The sequence below is a fragment of the Poecilia mexicana genome, unplaced genomic scaffold (assembly GCF_051168715.1).
Source record: "Poecilia mexicana isolate PSO_F unplaced genomic scaffold, ASM5116871v1 scaffold_2, whole genome shotgun sequence".
Classification (NCBI taxonomy): Eukaryota; Metazoa; Chordata; class Actinopteri; order Cyprinodontiformes; family Poeciliidae; genus Poecilia; species Poecilia mexicana.
Genome location: NW_028263371.1, coordinates 58,450,294 through 58,466,744, shown reverse-complemented (window position 1 = coordinate 58,466,744; position 16,451 = coordinate 58,450,294). Strand labels below are relative to the sequence as shown.

The following is a 16,451-nucleotide window of genomic DNA, read 5'->3' as shown; positions in this document are numbered from 1 at the left end:
TGGCTCCTCTATTAACCCTTTGACAATGTTTTTATCACCGTTATAATGACAAGTATCTCCTATGATGAGCTCAGCAGATGTGCAGTTCCACCAGATGTTTGCTAATTGCTGCTGGCTAGTCTGAAGGAGCTGAGTGGGAGAGTTGTAGGGGAGAGCTGCTCTGTGAGGTGGAAGCTCTGAAACTACAGGAGCTTCATCCTCGACCAAAGCATTTTGCACAGTTGAATGGTTGCCACGGAGATTAAAGGATTTTCAAACATGCATGAAAGAGTCAAGGCAACACTCCAGGTAGGTTTTTATTAGGTGATAACATTATAACATGATGTGAAGCTAAAAAAAAAAGTCAATTTTACATAATAACGTATTAGTAAAAACCAGTAAGCAAAATGTTGTCTGATGTCCTGTAACCAAGGCCTTGAATTCCAGGGTTCCTGTAATAACCACAGGTGAGTGAAATCCACCACCAACGGAGGCCGAATGTCTCTTCAAACCCTTTCAGAAAGATTGGGTCCGTCACCAGATCCAGTAAAGTCCTGCATCGTGTCGACTCTCCAAACGTCTGGCAGCCTTCAGGTCAGCTCAGCATTTAAGATGCTTCACTGGCCTCCATGACAGAGCAGCTGCTCTCTGATGCAGCATGCTGACTGCAGACACTACAGCAGTGGCACCTTTTGGAGAAATGAATCACTCTCATGTCTTACGGTTTGATGGAAGAATCTGGGTTGGGCAGTTGCCAGGGGAACAGTCCAGGTGGAATTAGCGTGAAATGAAGGCTGGATATCTAGAAACGCTTTACAAGGCCACAGTGATGGATGTTCTGTGATGCTGTGGGCAACCCTGGGAATCCAGTCAGAGTCCGTGGCATCATGAACTCTGAACCACGAGGACGTTTTTAATAAACACCTGGATGTTTGATGATCCAAAATGAATGTCCAAATAAAGACAGAAATTGTTCAGCATTTTCTTCTTCTCCTCCCGTCTCTCATCTCTGTCAAACCTAAACCTAATAGAAAGGAACAAAGATGATCTGAATGGACCAGGACTTCCTGAAAACATGATTTTTGCTTCATTTGCAGCTAAACTCTGGTGATGTTTGCTTACTGTGGAAAAGAAAATGTAATATTTTCTGTAGCGTTTCATGGTAACTGTTTGACATTTGTTCGCTTTTGAAAGTTCAGCGAAAATGTGAACTGAAACAACATGATTTTGTGAATTTCTTTAGTACTTCCTGCCAAATCGAGTCACTTGAATGAAGTGGTTTTATGGCTGCATCAAAATTAGCATATTTTCCAAAACTGCAATGGAATCACTTTTTTGCATCATGAGTCACATAATCAACAACCGGATGTTACTACTGGTGGAAACGACAAAGAAGATGACAGGAAGTGGTAGGAAGATGATGGTCTAATGTTTTTTTAGCAACATACTGCTGTTATTTTAATTGTGCTTCTTATTTAATGTAAACATCACAATCGGATTGTTGGGGTTTTTGACATTCACGGAATATCAACTAAGTTTTCCATAGTGGAAATGCAATGATTCAGATTCGCCATTCTGAGTAAAAGCACTTAAATTAAAGGTTGGATTTTACTGAACTATAAAAAGATTATTCTAATCAAATGAAAGATGCTTTTTACACCATAAGGGGTCAAGCATTTCAGTTGGTTCTTCTACTTTAATCTCTTTAACGTTTCTAAAGGTGATGAACTGCAGTTATTAATCCATCCTGTACTTTCTGGTAAACCTGGTGGTGATTTATTTCCTGGGAGGATTTATCATCAGCAGTACATCCTGGACACCACGAGCTGCCGTGGCAACAGACTCGGTGACCTTCCAGTGACACAGCGCAGCGACCTCCGACCTGGTCGCTGTGACATCACCCAAACTCCTTCATCCTCAGCAGAACAATAACAACTCTCATGAGCAACGTGTTATGCATGTTGTTTTATTGTACACTGGATCTATAAAAATCTAATCTTTCTGCGCAGTTCTAATGATTCCAAAAAATACATGATTCAAAATCCAAAAATACATGATTGCAACTGGGAAAATAAAGTTATATTTCTTAAGTTATTGGGAACTAAAAGCAGCTCCAACATAAACATTTCAAATAATGCACTGTGATTATTCTTACAGTATGCATTAAATAATGATTCATGACTGCAAACTCAGATAAGTTTTCATTCATGAAACGCCACTTTAAGCTGAATATTTCTTTAGGATTTTATAATCATATAATACTATGACTATACATTCTTCTGTACAGATAAATACAAAAAGGCTCATCTATTTACAGTATTTATCAGTCTGTTGATGCAGTCAGAGCCCTGTCCTCCATACTCTGCTGCACAATTCAGGGATTTTACAGGCATTCCATGATTTAACTGATACTAAATTACCTCTAACTCTTCTCTTAAAACTCTAATTCTGGTATTTACTTATGTACAACAAACTGTATAGATTTCTCTAGCTCCAAATAAATGATGTGTTAGAGTAATAACTAACAGTATTACTGGTGTTACTAATGATATTAGCAATGAAGTGATAATAGAAATACACATGGCACCTACTGACTTGGCAAAAGGCTTCTCAACAAATGGCTCGGCTGCATGTTAGGTTAAACCACCTGTCAGCAACAGGGGGCAGCAAAAGCTCACCAACACAACAATCTGTGCAGAGAAACAGACACAAGTTGAAATAGCCCTCCTGTCCCATGCCTGGTGTATGTTAGGCTTACAGTACAGCTGCCAGGGTCGGTAAGGTGCATTTCTGAGTTACAAAAAACAATTCACATGAGGGATAAACACACACACACACACACACACAGGCACACACACACACACACACACACAGGGAAAACCCATTGATCTTTTAGAAATGCTGAGTTAATTTTTCCTGCTTTTATCCCGTTTGTTGAAAGACAAAACCTGAATGTTAGCGTCTGCACTAACACGGCTCTGTTTGGGAAAAGCAAAATTCAGTTTCTTTGCATATAAGATCAAATGACTCAAACACAAAAGCTGTGAAAATAAAAATCCCATCATGCTACCTTCCAAATGTGACTGATCACGTTTGAGCCTTAAAAGTTCTTCTTCGGTCCCAGAAGAGCAGACAGTGTCCAGTACAGGTGACCCGTTCTGCCATCCACCTTTTACAGTCAGAAATTACATGGAGTTTTCTTTTGTCTTTATCTATTTAATACAATGTTTCCCACTGTGTGATAACTTCCATAAACGCTACACGGGGCAAAGTGTCTTAACAGAGAAGCTCGTTGCTGAAATGACAAAATCCTTAATTTGTTTCCACTTTTACCTCCAGAATAACAGAAGTGGAGAAGCCAAACAGCTTTTCATGAACAACAGATGTTTGTTCTCTCTGCTTCTTACGATTTATCTAATTAAATTTTATTAGTTATTCCAGTAAAACTTGTTTTGTTTTTTCATTTTTTAACCAAATGAAACTTTGTGCAGATACAATGTGGAGCTAACAAAACAGATTCAGTAAGAGATTAGTTTTAAAGCTGCACATTGTAACTTTTATTTAACAAAATGTTTCTTTTTTGTTTGTTTTTGTTTTTTTTTTTTACTTATTTGTTAAAACGCTGACCATGTCTGGACAGCAGAATATGAAACAGACAATCTGTGAAAAGATCAATCTCCTTTTCCTCCTCTCTGAGCTGCTGCTGCACCGAAAACAACCAATCAGAGCCAGGAGGAGGGTCTTAGTGCTGCCAATCACCCTCTTGTACGTGCTGCTAAATTTGCGAAACAACTCACCATTACAGGAAAACCGTCGTCATCAGTAGCCATGCTAATTAGCCTTAGCATTCATGACAGGCTGCGTTAACAGGGCGACGCAGAGAGCAAGGGCTGGTAAGTGGGTGGTGCACACATGGGCATGATTGACAACACTAAGACTCAACCTGATTGGTGGTTTCTAGCACTGGGAGACGGCAAAGGAGACAGATGTTTTCTGTTATCTGTCTCATAGCATACTGTCACAACAAACTGACAGTTTCAACAAATACACCGCAGTTTTAACTAGCAACAAAAACCAAAAGTCCATCTTTATCATTTCACCTCCACTTTTTGCCTCCTAGCTTTAAAAAGTACAGCGCAGAGTTTAAAGTCAGGTCCAGGGTCTCCCACGTTCAGGCCGGTCTGCATTCCATCATCTTCTTAAAAGCTTTTGTGAAGCTGTCGTCCAGGAAGGCGTACAGGAACGGGTTGAGACAGGAGTTGGCGTAGCTCAGGCTGGTTATGAAGTAGGAGATCCCGATCACCAAAGGCGTGCTGCTCAGGTCCGTCGTCAGAACCACGATGGTGCTCAGGTGGTACGGCGTCCAGCAGAACAAGCACACGGCCACCACGATGAAGACCATGATGGTGACCTTCTTCTTCGCCTTGTCCAGAGCCTTGGCGTTGCTGTTCAGCCTCATGTTCCGCAACTTGTAGAGCATCATGGTGTACAAAATGCAGATGGTTGAGACAGGAATGGCGAAGCCCAGGATGAGCGTGTAGATCCGGCTCATTTTGACCCACAGAGCCTCCGGCATCGGCAGGAGCAGCACGCAGCTCTTCCTGCCGTCGTGTGGATTCACGTAGACGCCGGCGAAAACGGTGAAGGGCATGACGATGAAGATGACGAGAAGCCAGACGCAAAACGAGATGATTTTGGCCGCTCTGTAGGTGCGGTACGGCATGCGCTTGGAACTGACCGTTGCCCAGACAACCAGATAGCGATCGATGCTCATAACCGTCAGGAAATAGATGCTGGAGAATATGTTGTAGTGGTCAATGCTGAGGATAACTTTGCACAAAACTTCACCAAACGGCCAGTAGTTCAGCAGATGGTCAGCTATGCTGATCGGCAACACCAGGGTGAACAAGTCGTCTGCAATGGCCAGGTTCAGGATGAACATGTTGGTGACCGTTTTCATCTTCGGGGCTTTGAGGATGACGTATATGACAGCCATGTTGCCCGTCAGTCCCACGGCGCAGATGACAGAGTAGATGATTGGCAGGATGATGTAGAGGTCGGCGTTGAAGTACGGGATGATGCAGTTCAGGTCGGAGCTGTTCCCCGACGGGTCCACCGAGTCGTTGCAAACCGGCAGCTCACCTCTTAGATGGGTCACGTTTTCCATCATGTTTCCACGGATGTACGAGTTCAGATCAAGGTGTTTTCACTGGCAACATTTTCAAAAGGAAAAAATATTTTTAAAAAGTAGAGTTGAATTAAAGCTCGTTTTCTAACATCTTCCCTCATCAGTCAGGGGGGGAAGCCTGAGTTGTAAGGCAGGAGAAAAGGTCAGGCTGATGGAGGATCAGCGCTTATTTCATCACAAGTGATCCTCTGCTTAATTTACTGGGAGCAATTCCACATCTTTTCATCTCAGAACCCAACAACTTGCGCTCTTACCTCCCTCTTGACTTAAAAAATACACAGACTTCACTCCAGAGGACTTCTCTGAAAGGAAATGAGGGCTCTTGGTGCTAAAGCTCTCCAAACACAGTACTTTGGTTGCTGTTTACTTTACAGTCCTTTAGTCTTTATATTCCCTTGATCTTTGCTTTTATTTGTTATTTTAAAAAATGAAAAATGACTTTCTGTAATAGGAGATGCCTCTCTGGTCCTAATCAGAGACAGGTGTCCCCCAGCCTCTGTTCCTGTCCTCCCTCGATGTTAGACACTGAAAATCTGATTTTTAGCTGCAGAGCTCGGGTCCGTTTGGTTTTACGCTGCTTTCATTCTGTCTGTAAAACGCTCTGGAGAGGTTGCCAGTGTGCGTTACGCATGAGTGGCGCATCGAGTAACCTAACAGGAGGGAGATGTGGACAGGAATTAGTTGCCAGAAATGGGAAGAGATACAATTAACCAGAGTCAACAACGAGAACTAGTATGATGACAAACTGTGGAAATAGATTTTAAAGGTACAGATTTGGACCAAAACCACATTTTAACCGGACAAATCAGGACAGAGGGCGGAATATTTTAAATATGACCTTTCCCGATTAAAACACGCCATTTCTCCTTCAATACGCTTCATAAGATAATATAACTAAATGAAGTTTTCTTTCTTAAATATATCCGTTAAATAAAAACAGGCAAAAAATCATGCAAATAAAAACCTCCCTGTTGAGAAGGTCGGATTTCTAAAGTTTAATAAAGGACGTCGCTGCATCCTATTTGGAAAAAAAGTGTGAGAATCAGGTAAAACTGAACGGTGAAGTAAATGGAGGTGAGTTTACCGCTGTGTGAGCCGCCGGTGGAGTCCCTCTGTCGGGTCTGGAGGCGCGCTCCGCTCTCCGCCGCGCCGCGCCGCGCCGCTCTCCCTCTCTGCCGACGCGCTCCTGGAAGGCAGCGCCTCCGGCTGACGTCATTTCGAGATCCCCGTGTCAATCATGTGGATCTCCATCTGCCCGGACGAACCTGTCTGCCTCCACGGTGTCCTGCGCAGGTCAAAGAGGGTTTTTTCTCTCTTCTTTTTCTGCCGGGTTCAGCCTCTGACTGGAAGATCTGCAGGCTGCACTGATCATCAGTCTCCCCATTCCTCAGGACACACATGGTGGGACAGCGTATCAGGGCTGTTGTAGGCAGAAAACATGTAGAACTGCATTTTTGCCAAAAATAAAAAAATTCTGAGCTTCAAAATGGACAATTTGCAAGAAAAATATCTCAGAAATCTTTATGTTAAACTCAGAACATTTCCAGAGAAAACAGAAATTTCTGAGCTCCAAAACTAAAATAAAAATCTGCAAGAAAAAAAACAAAAAACAACTCAGAAAATCTGAGATTAATCTCAGAAATGTTCTAGAAAAAAGAAGAAAGAGTCTGAGATCCAGAAATGTTGACTTCTGAAACTGAAAATCCTGCTCCTGGTTAGTTTCCCTTCTAACACCACCCTGTAGGCAGCTGCCCATGTTACCAACCAACACAGGAAGCAGCTGCTCCTCCACATGGAGAGGAGCCAGTTGAGGTGGTTTCTGCTTAGGATGCCTCCTGAACCCAGCCCTCCTCCCTGGTGAGGTGTTCTGGTCTCGTCCCACCAGGAGGACACCCAGGACACCCAGCACATCCAGGACACCCAGGACGTCCAGGACGTCCAGGACACCCAGGACATCCAGGACACCCAGCACACCCAGGACATCCAGGACACCAGGACACCCAGGACGTCCAGGACACCCAGGACGTCCAGGACACCCAGGGCACCCAGGACATCCAGGACACCAGGACACCCAGGACGTCCAGGACACCCAGGACGTCCAGGACACCCAGGGCACCCAGGACGTCCAGGACGTCCAGGACACCCAGGAGACCCAGGACGTCCAGGACGTCCAGGACACCCAGGACACCCAGGACGTCCAGGACGTCCAGGACACCCAGGACACCCAGGACGTCCAGGACGTCCAGGACACCCAGGAGACCCAGGACGTCCAGGACACCCAGGACGTCCAGGACACCCAGGACACCCAGGACACCCAGGACGTCCAGGACATCCAGGACATGCTGGAGGGATGCTGTTTCTGACCTGGGAACAGTTTGTGACTCTCTGCTCAGGCTGCTGCCTCCATGACCCGACCCCACATTTACCAGATAATAACAAATGGATGGAGTTTGAAGCTCAGCTTTGATATGGTAATGATGCTGCTTTGCTGACCTAAGGGAAATCAAGAGCAACCGCAGTTCGTAGCATCTAGCTGCAGTGAGTCTATAGCACTGCAGAGCTCACCAGAGATGAGAGTAAAAACAGATTCCATAAAAAGATTCAATTTATTTACACTTTCAGGTGAAGGATTGTTAAATCCGGCCCTCGGTTTAGGAACATGTTTAGTATTGATATCCAATAATTGCCTCAGAAATGGAGTCGGTGTGAGGCCACAGTGAGTTCTGTTAATGCTTCATTTTCTCTTTGGTATCATTGTTTTATTCAGATCCCTCATGCAACGTGCCTGAGGATGTGTGGCTCTTAATGCTGCTGACTGCATCAGGATGCACATCATCAGTCCAAGCAACAGCCTCCATGTAATGAAACTCCTGATGGGATCCAGCGGAGCTGAGAGCGAACAACACTTTGCTCCAGTCACTGAAGTTCTCCAAAATATTTAATGGCTCAGTTGTTTTCAGGAGTTTTCATGTCAATTCATGTCGGATCTTTTTAACTAAAGGACAGGATTTGAATTCTTCCTTGCCAACTACTTAATTATATTAGAAAGATAATACGATATATGCAATATGAGAAACTTGAGTCTTACTTCAATATTTCTTGGTTTATTTATTGTCTTACCAGTACTTGAAGTTTTTGATCAACAGGTTTGGTATTTTTTAACCTCCATTGGTTGAAGCAGTGGAGTTAAATATTATTTGTGTTGTTTTTATTGTGACTTGCTGTAAAATGAAAAAAATCTGAATCTGCAATGTTTTTACATGCTGAAATCAAAGAGAGCATCTTCTTCTAAGGTGTGCAATTATATTTTTGGCAAAAAGAAGCCCTTTTCTTGTTTGTTCCTCTTCTTGTTTTTTGTTTATTTTTTAGTGGGTTAACATATAAATAGCTGGAAGGTCTGTCTGAATCTTTGAAAGTTTAGAAAAACCCAAACTGAAAACAAGGCCATTTTCTCTGTTTTGCCTTTTTTCCAAGCAGCCTGTGAACAAAAAACACAATTTTGCAATTGCTGTGTTTCAGTTAAATCACATGTGAATATGTTTGTTCACATTATAAGTCATAATAAGCCATCATCCTCCAACTACTTCCTGTCTTCTTCTTCATGGTTTGCACCAGTGGTAACATCCTGTTGTTGTTCCTGTCACTAGTGTGATGTGAGAAAACTGTTTCCATTGCATTTTTGCTAAATAAACCTTTTTTTTTCAAAAATTCTAAATTGCTGTGTTTCCATCAATTTATTTTCAAATTGCACAATTATATGGTCAGTGGAGACACAGATAGTGAGGATGTCTGGGTTTCCCCTGCGAATCTGTTAACCCTGCCACCCCATATTTTATATGTAAAGGAAGACAGATGAATGAATGAAGTCCAAAGTGAAGAACTTTTCTGGAAGACAGGAATGAATGGGACTAAAAAGCTGTGATATTTCCTCATAGGCAGCAGGAAATCTACCCACAAATTGGTTTAATGATCACTTTAAACTGCCAGACGTGGTCAGAATCGATCGGATCACCTTCATGCCGAGCGATCCGGCCCATACAACGATGCAGTGACACACTGATCGATGGATCGATGGAGGACAACTGGGAGCTTTCCAAGTCCAAACCTGCCCAGATCAAAGTCACTCTGGATGACGAACACCGGACTAAATATAGATGCACACCTGCACTGCTGGAAAATCACAACTCAGTTTTTCTAACAGTAGATATTCATTCATCACATCTGTGTGACTTTAGTTGTTTTTCCAGTTAAATTAATCAACGTAATTACAAGAAAACCGTCAGGGAACAGTTCTAAATCATGTTTCCATCGATAACATTTTCTCAGAAATGTGCAGAGGCATATGAAAACAGAGCTGAGTCTTTCAAGCACCGGTGACTCAATACATTATGGCATTTTTTCATGTCGACTGCATCTTTAATAAGCAGTGTTGTTCCCTCTGAAGCATCGCAGCTCAATCAAATCAAGCCGAATCATTTATGTTTCAGAAGATGATTACGGCTCGTCACTGAAAGTTTCACAAACTGCTGTGGAAGGAGAAGTGAGGCTGGAGAAGAGCTGCAGGAAAACGAGCAGATGAAGTGAAGACGCATAGAAATGATTTAGTGCAATGTTCTGAAAAAATGTAATATTTATTCTGTTCTTAGTTAATCCAAACAGAGTCTGAACTATGCATGCAAGCAGAAAGTGGTAAATATGCCCCCAAATAGTCATTGATATTTCATGTAGCAGAGAAAGCATGCGCTCTCTGAAGCCATCAACAAGCTTCTGTTATCATTCTGGCCGGCTCAATCTGTGGAGCTCATTGGTAATGGTTGGCTTCCTGGCACAGAGTATTTTAAAGTTCTACATTTCCATGATTCTTTCCAAAAGCTTGATGTTAACCTGCTTCTGAAGAAGGCTTGTCATGTTTTTTAACAACTTATCATGGGAACAAACTTATCCACGTGGTTTTATCTCCGTTTCTTCTGTGCATTTTTCCTGATATCTCCAAACCTCGCCCTCCATCTCTGATAAGTATTCTGACATCTGTGTTTGCCCATGCTGGTGGAGTTTGGATTTCTGTGAGGTATTTCAGTGTCTGTGTTGCTCACAAAGGAAAATGTTTGGTGTCTCTGATGTCCCTGCAGCTGCAGCTTCCTCTCTGCTGCTGCAGAGCTGCAGGTTAGACAGACTGAGTTATTTCTTCACATTCCAACCTGCCTCTTCTCTCCACAGAGTCCTGATCCATTTCACTGCTGAAATGGTTCAGTGTAATAATTATAAGGAAGTCATTGTAAAAATAGGACCTTACTGCGTTTTCACAGCGACAAATCAAAAATGGCTTTGGAACAGAGAAAGTGGACTAACATTTAGCAGCTGGATTAGCCCCAGCTTTTAAGTCTAAACAACCTAAACATTCAAATGAACTGTCTTCAAAGAATAATGGTCAGATACCCAGATGAACTCCTGCCTGAGGCTCACGTCTCTTCAACTTGTTAGGGATGTTTGTCTTTATGTGCCAACAAAAGAAAATCCACCTTTAACTCAGATACATGCACCAATTCTTCTTCTTTTTAAAAAACACTGAAGTTGTTTGTTTTAGCCATCCCACCTCAGAAAAGAAAAGTTCAATCATGGAGTCGGTTTGCTTTTCACACCCAGAGTTTATATGCAGTGATATTTAACCACCAAATACAGCTTAATCCAATCACTACCAAGGAAAATAAATGCCACTTCTGAACTGACAGCTATGAAAACTGCAGCCTATTGTGTGTCAACTACAGTTTATGTAATTCAGCTTCCAATCTATGTTTTCTGTTCCATATCTTAGATATGTTCTATGAAGAAATCTGCAAACAGATGGTGAGAGTCGACTGTAAAAGTCCCACAGAAACTCGAAGGGAGCTTTGTTAGCTGCAAGTCTGTGGGTTTAAAAAAGTACATGGATAAAGAAAACACTGGATGTGAGTTATTATACTATAACGATTCTACATGGTGTGATAATCAATTGAAAACCTGTAAAATTCAACACTTTGTAATAATTTAATGTTGTGTACAAACATTTGAAGAGCAGCTGTTGAACATTTCTGCTTCCTAGACTCTAAATGCTCTTCAGAAGTAAAAGTGCTCTTTCAAAGTGTGTTGGCTGTTTAACCACTGGGAGGAATTAGCATTAGCCTTGAAAGCCTGTCAGCCGCCGCTGATGGATGGCCGGTCATGTGACAGATGGATCCCGTCTGTTTGGATCCAAGTGTGAACAAGGTAAGAATACAATTGCCTTATCTTTGAAGAGGTCAGTTCAATACCAACAACAAACAAAGAGCAATCCATTTTTAACATGCAAGGAAAATTGATTATAGCTCTCTATTGGGACCGCCGCATTGTTTCTGCTCTCTCTGCAGAATAAGCGATAGACTGGGTTTATTCTGCAGTGCCTGCATTTAGTTTATGTCTCACTATAACATGAAACTATCATCTCAAAGTGGACAGTTCTTGCCTTGCAACATGAATTAATTATTTCACAACAGCAATAAATGAATATAAAGAACAAAGAGGCAGTGATGTTTATTTTTTCAGCTACTCTTTTAAACATGTGCTCATATAAGAAAGAAAAAAATGAAGGCTTTTCAGTTTAAAGTGAAATAAAATGTTTTAAAATGGAAACCAAAACCAGAACGATGTGAAATAAAACACAACACTACCATTCAGATGATCCAAAAATAACTAAACCGATGACCAATAATCAGGTGATCAAAGCAGGACCACTTGGTAACTTCAAAATGCTGTTTCTAAAGCAAAAACACTAAAGAGGTTTAGAACACAGTCCAAACATCCTGTTATTTAGTTATTTAGTTTCCATTTAGGGTCAGCAAAGTTTTCTGAATTGAATTCAGTTCCCAGAGACTCTAAATCAGGGGTCCCCAAACTTTTTCCTGCGAGGGCCACATGACTGTTCCCTTTTCTGGTCGGAGGCCGGTCTTAGTTTTTCGAGAAAGAAACCTTAGAAAAGAAGTTTTGTTGACTGGGGTGGGGGGGTGGTGGAGGGAGAGTGAAACTGTAGAGGGGCAGGGGGGGGCGGCTGGATTACTGCCGACGACATATTCGCGTTTGTAGATAGATTTTTACCCAGAATGCAAATGGAAAAAAACCGTGAGCGAAACGGTGACTGGTACTGACTGGTATATATTCCATTGAGGGAAACTAAGTTTTATATCTGCTCAAGAGCCCCCTGGTGGTTGAAGAAAAATCCACATATATATGAAAAAAAACACTGAATGCTCTCTGGTATTGTTCAGGGGGCTGGACCAAATGAGGTCGTAGCTTGGGGACCCCTGCTCTAAATAAACAATAAAACTAGTTTGATTAAAATGGGCATGTCTAATTTTTGAAATACCTAATATAATCATTTTCTCTCACTCTTTGAGGAGGGAGAAAGCTATTCATTTTGCTTTGAGTATTTCGATTTGCATTAGAATGGGCCGTGTTTCCGCTTGTATAAAACCCATTTAGATGTTTGATTCCCATTTAAACACAACACCCAAAGTCTTACCTAAAGTAAAACAGAGCAGGTCAGTTTCTGTCTCCTGTCAGAGGATCATTTAGAGGTTACAGTTGTCAGCAGTGTCTCCGTCTGTTTACGGCTCACTGTAGCGCCGCAACATTACATCAAAACCGTAACCCATCTCTCTGTTTGCTGCACAGTCATGATTTGATAACTGAGACGGGAAACAAAAGGGCAGGCCTTTTGATTAGCTGTAAAACCAAAGTAATGCCCAACTCCACATTAATCTCATTTAAACCTCTGAAATATCTGCGGCAGGAGACAGTTTAATTTCAATGATACAAAACAATATTTTCAACTGATTCCATTTTACAGTAAGGGAAGGAGAGTTTTCCTAATATAATATTGTTAAAGCTCTAAAGACACATCCTGCTGGCTGCCAGTAAAACGCTGTCGCTAACCCGCGAGCGCACATTAAGACTTCCAGGGAACATAAATGTTCTAAAACTGATGAATCACGCTCTGCAGGACTGAAGCCAAGAAACTCTCTCAGCTTCGATGTTCTGCTTTAAATAAAGCAGAACATGTTCAAATTCATCCACAACCTGTAAATCTAGAAGGAAGTGGCTTCTAAAAGCCTGAGAGGGCAGAATAATCGACCGTCCTCTGGTTGTTGACTCACAGCGACACTCTTACACACACGCCACGGCGGATCCCGTTGCTAAACAAACACACATCAAGCTTTTGTTGCCAAGTCTCCAAATATAACTGAAAATAGATCATAATAATCTGAAAGCTTTGCACAAATAAGACTTGAGACTTCACGCTTCTGTTCAGTAACATCGGCATACTGGCAAAGTGTCACCAGAAAATGACGACATTTATAATAAAACTAGAGAGCTGCTTTCTAAATTAGACCACGTAGTTGTTACCTCATGGCTGGACTTTTACTATCAAGAACTTAAAATAAATTGAGTTAAAAACGTTCAGTTTATTTGATGCAGTGCAGTGAGAGCAATAAGACTTGGAATGAGAACTCACATTTCTTCTATTTTTAAATCCATGATAGGATTTAAGCTTCTCCCTCTCACATAAAGCCGATAATAACCAAACTCCATCATCGATGTTCAGATGTTCCCAGCAGAGCGATTCCTTCCCAGACTGCAGGTTTATTGGTGTTTCATTGAACAGCAGGCTCAATATTTTAGTTATCAGGGTTCTGGTTTTTACCCTTTTTGTCCTGGGATGCCATCATTTACCATTTGTAATTTTGGTTAAATGAAATGTAATTTTCTGCTGGTTTTAAAGCATGCACATAAAACTGATTTAATTCATTTTAATCAGATGTTAAACTATGTCTCTGTAGCCGGTGCCTGTTCTTAAAATCCTGATGGAGCAAAACAATTTGTCCTTTTCTTTCATAATACACTCAAAAAAATGAACTTAGGGGGTTATTAGATTAATAAAAAAATATCATGTACTTTTAACACAATAATTTCATGTTTTAAACAAAAACGTGATAAAATCATGTTGAACAAACAAGAAATTCATCAACTTAACGTTTATGAAATTGAATCATGTTGAGATAACACGATTCATTATAGTCAGACTGATCTTGTGCTGGAGGCGACGAGCGAGATCACGGCAGATCCCGATTCAACTTATTTACTTTAGTTGGACCCAATGTAATTTAATAGAACCAGACCAACTAATTTGCAATGTTTTGGACCAAATAATTGACTTTACTTGATTAAGATGAATGCAAATTTAGTTGAAACCAACTTATTTAACAGTGATACCTTCACACTATGTAATTGATGTACTCATGTCAGTGGCTAACATGTGTTAACATCACATGAAGTGATGGTTAGCTGGTAATTAATCAGCGTTTTTCTAACATTTGCACCATTTCCTGCTTGCTCCATGCTTGTGTCAAAGCACAACTGAATTGAAGTGGTTATTGCATTTATAAAAAATAACATGTTTAACAGAATTATTTTATGTTTCAAATGCAAATATGACAAAATCACGTCAAATAAACATAAAATTCAACAACCTAGCGTTAATAAAAATGTATTCGAGTTGAGACAACGTGATTCAATTTAGTCAGACTGATCTCCCGCCGAAGAGGGTCTAGCGAGACCCGGAGATCACGCGAGATACTGGCGAGATTACGAAAGATCACGCGAGATGCTAGCGAAATTATGGAAGATCACGCGAGATGCTAGCGAAATTACGGAAGATCACGCGAGATCTTGTGTCTGGGAAAACTTCAAACTGTTCTTTCAAGAGAAGCGGGAAGATTCCTGATTTGGATCTGCTTAATTTGAAAAAGGTAAGATTCAGTCTATTTTCATCCGTCTAAATCAAAATAAAAATCGAAATAAAAAGATGCAAATTAAAATCATCAGACTTAAAAAAAAAACATTTTTTTCTATGTTCGGTCACGTTTCTATGTAATTGATGTACTCAAATCATGCTAACATCACATGAAGCAGTGTAAGGGTCACAAAGCTGCTGTCAAGGCAAAAAACGGACCCCATAAATGTCACAGTTTTGCTCCTCCTGAGGTTGTTAAAGCTCCCTGGAAAAAAGTTGGACTGATGTAAATTCAGCATCTGGTGCCATACAAACTCTGAAGTCTGAGGTTTAGTGGATTGTAAACAATGGGGCCAAACATAAGTCTATTTAAATGTTTTTTTATTATTATTTTATTTCAGTACTGTTATTATGTAGGTAAATGCAGAGTGGACATTGGATGCACACACACTTTTGTGGCTTTCTATCGTAATACAGATTCTTCATTTATTAATAATAATAAGTATTAATTTGAGTCAGAGGAACCTGCGGAAACCTTTGCTGTTAGAGCTTTAAATGTGCTTGCAATGTCCACATAAATGTCCACCTGCTAGCTATGGATTTCTAGTATTTTTTTCTGGCTGAAACACTCAGAGGATTGTCCATTATTCCTATTAGTCCATGAACAGACTTGAGCTTTCTTATTTTTTAAATACATATATTCCTCTGCTCTAAAGATGTATTTTGTTATTGTACTTGTTTTTCCATAAATAATTGTAGTTCAAAAACAATTTTTAAGTTTATCGGTTTAATTTTGAAATGTTGAGGTTTTTGTTTAGATTTTTATGTTTTATATTTTTATTGCTTTCTACCATGTTCAATTCACCACTGTTCTGCACATACATGCTTGTGGTTATATTCAGTTTCAGAACAGCTGAAACACTGGGTGCCTTTAAATCTCAACTTAAAACCCACCTGTTTAGAGTTGCTTATAGCTAAATTAGGCGGTTTTAATGTCTTCAATGTTTTTAATGTTTTTGACTTTACTTTTTATCTGTTTCACTGTTTATTAAATGTTGCATGACTCTGTGTTTCTGTTTTTAATTATGTAAAGCCCTTTGAAATGCCTTTCTGCTGAAATGTGCTGTACAAATAAAATTTGATTGATTGATTCATGATCCATTCAAGAGACTTGTACTAAAAGTTTGAATGTTCAGATACAACTCTGCTCAGGGTGAATTACATATTTTAATGTTTGAAAATCTGATCTCTTTCAGAACATCACCTGTCTGTTATCCACCTACATAAGCTCTGGTGAAGGGGGTCATCGGCCATCAAGTTTTAGATTGCAGTGGCTAATGGTAAGTTTTGCCAGATCTAAAATGACTGAATCTAGTGTTAGAGCGATCATAAGGGTTCAGCTGAACTTGTATTTGGCAAGTCAGTTTTATTTGTCTTTATCTGCGTGGGGATGTGGAACTGTAAGGAGTGTTGTCTCTCTCT

General features: G+C 40.7%; 2 protein-coding genes across 2 annotated transcripts in view; one reads left to right on the top strand and one right to left on the bottom strand.

Annotated features, from left to right (window-relative positions):
- Nucleotides 1-1,935: 1,935 nt before the first annotated feature.
- Nucleotides 1,936-5,800, bottom strand: npbwr2b (neuropeptides B/W receptor 2b). Its single transcript, XM_088003690.1, has one exon. The coding sequence runs from the start codon at nt 5,147-5,149 to the stop codon at nt 4,151-4,153; it is 999 nt and encodes a 332-aa protein (XP_087859816.1). The 5' UTR covers nt 5,150-5,800; the 3' UTR covers nt 1,936-4,150.
- A 9,018-nt stretch (nt 5,801-14,818) lies between these two features.
- Nucleotides 14,819-16,451, top strand: part of LOC148161002 (uncharacterized) — a 3,520-nt gene continuing 1,887 nt past the window's right edge. Inside the window, exons 1-2 of the mRNA XM_088003689.1 lie at nt 14,819-14,985; nt 16,226-16,309. Coding sequence (XP_087859815.1) covers nt 14,872-14,985; nt 16,226-16,309 — 198 coding nt within the window. The 5' untranslated portion in view covers nt 14,819-14,871. The remainder of the gene's footprint in view (nt 14,986-16,225; nt 16,310-16,451) is intronic.

Coding starts and splice junctions, on each gene's coding strand:
- npbwr2b (XM_088003690.1), bottom strand. CDS start 5,149: ATGATGGAAAACGTGACCCATCTAAGAGGTGAGCTGCCGGTTTGCAAC.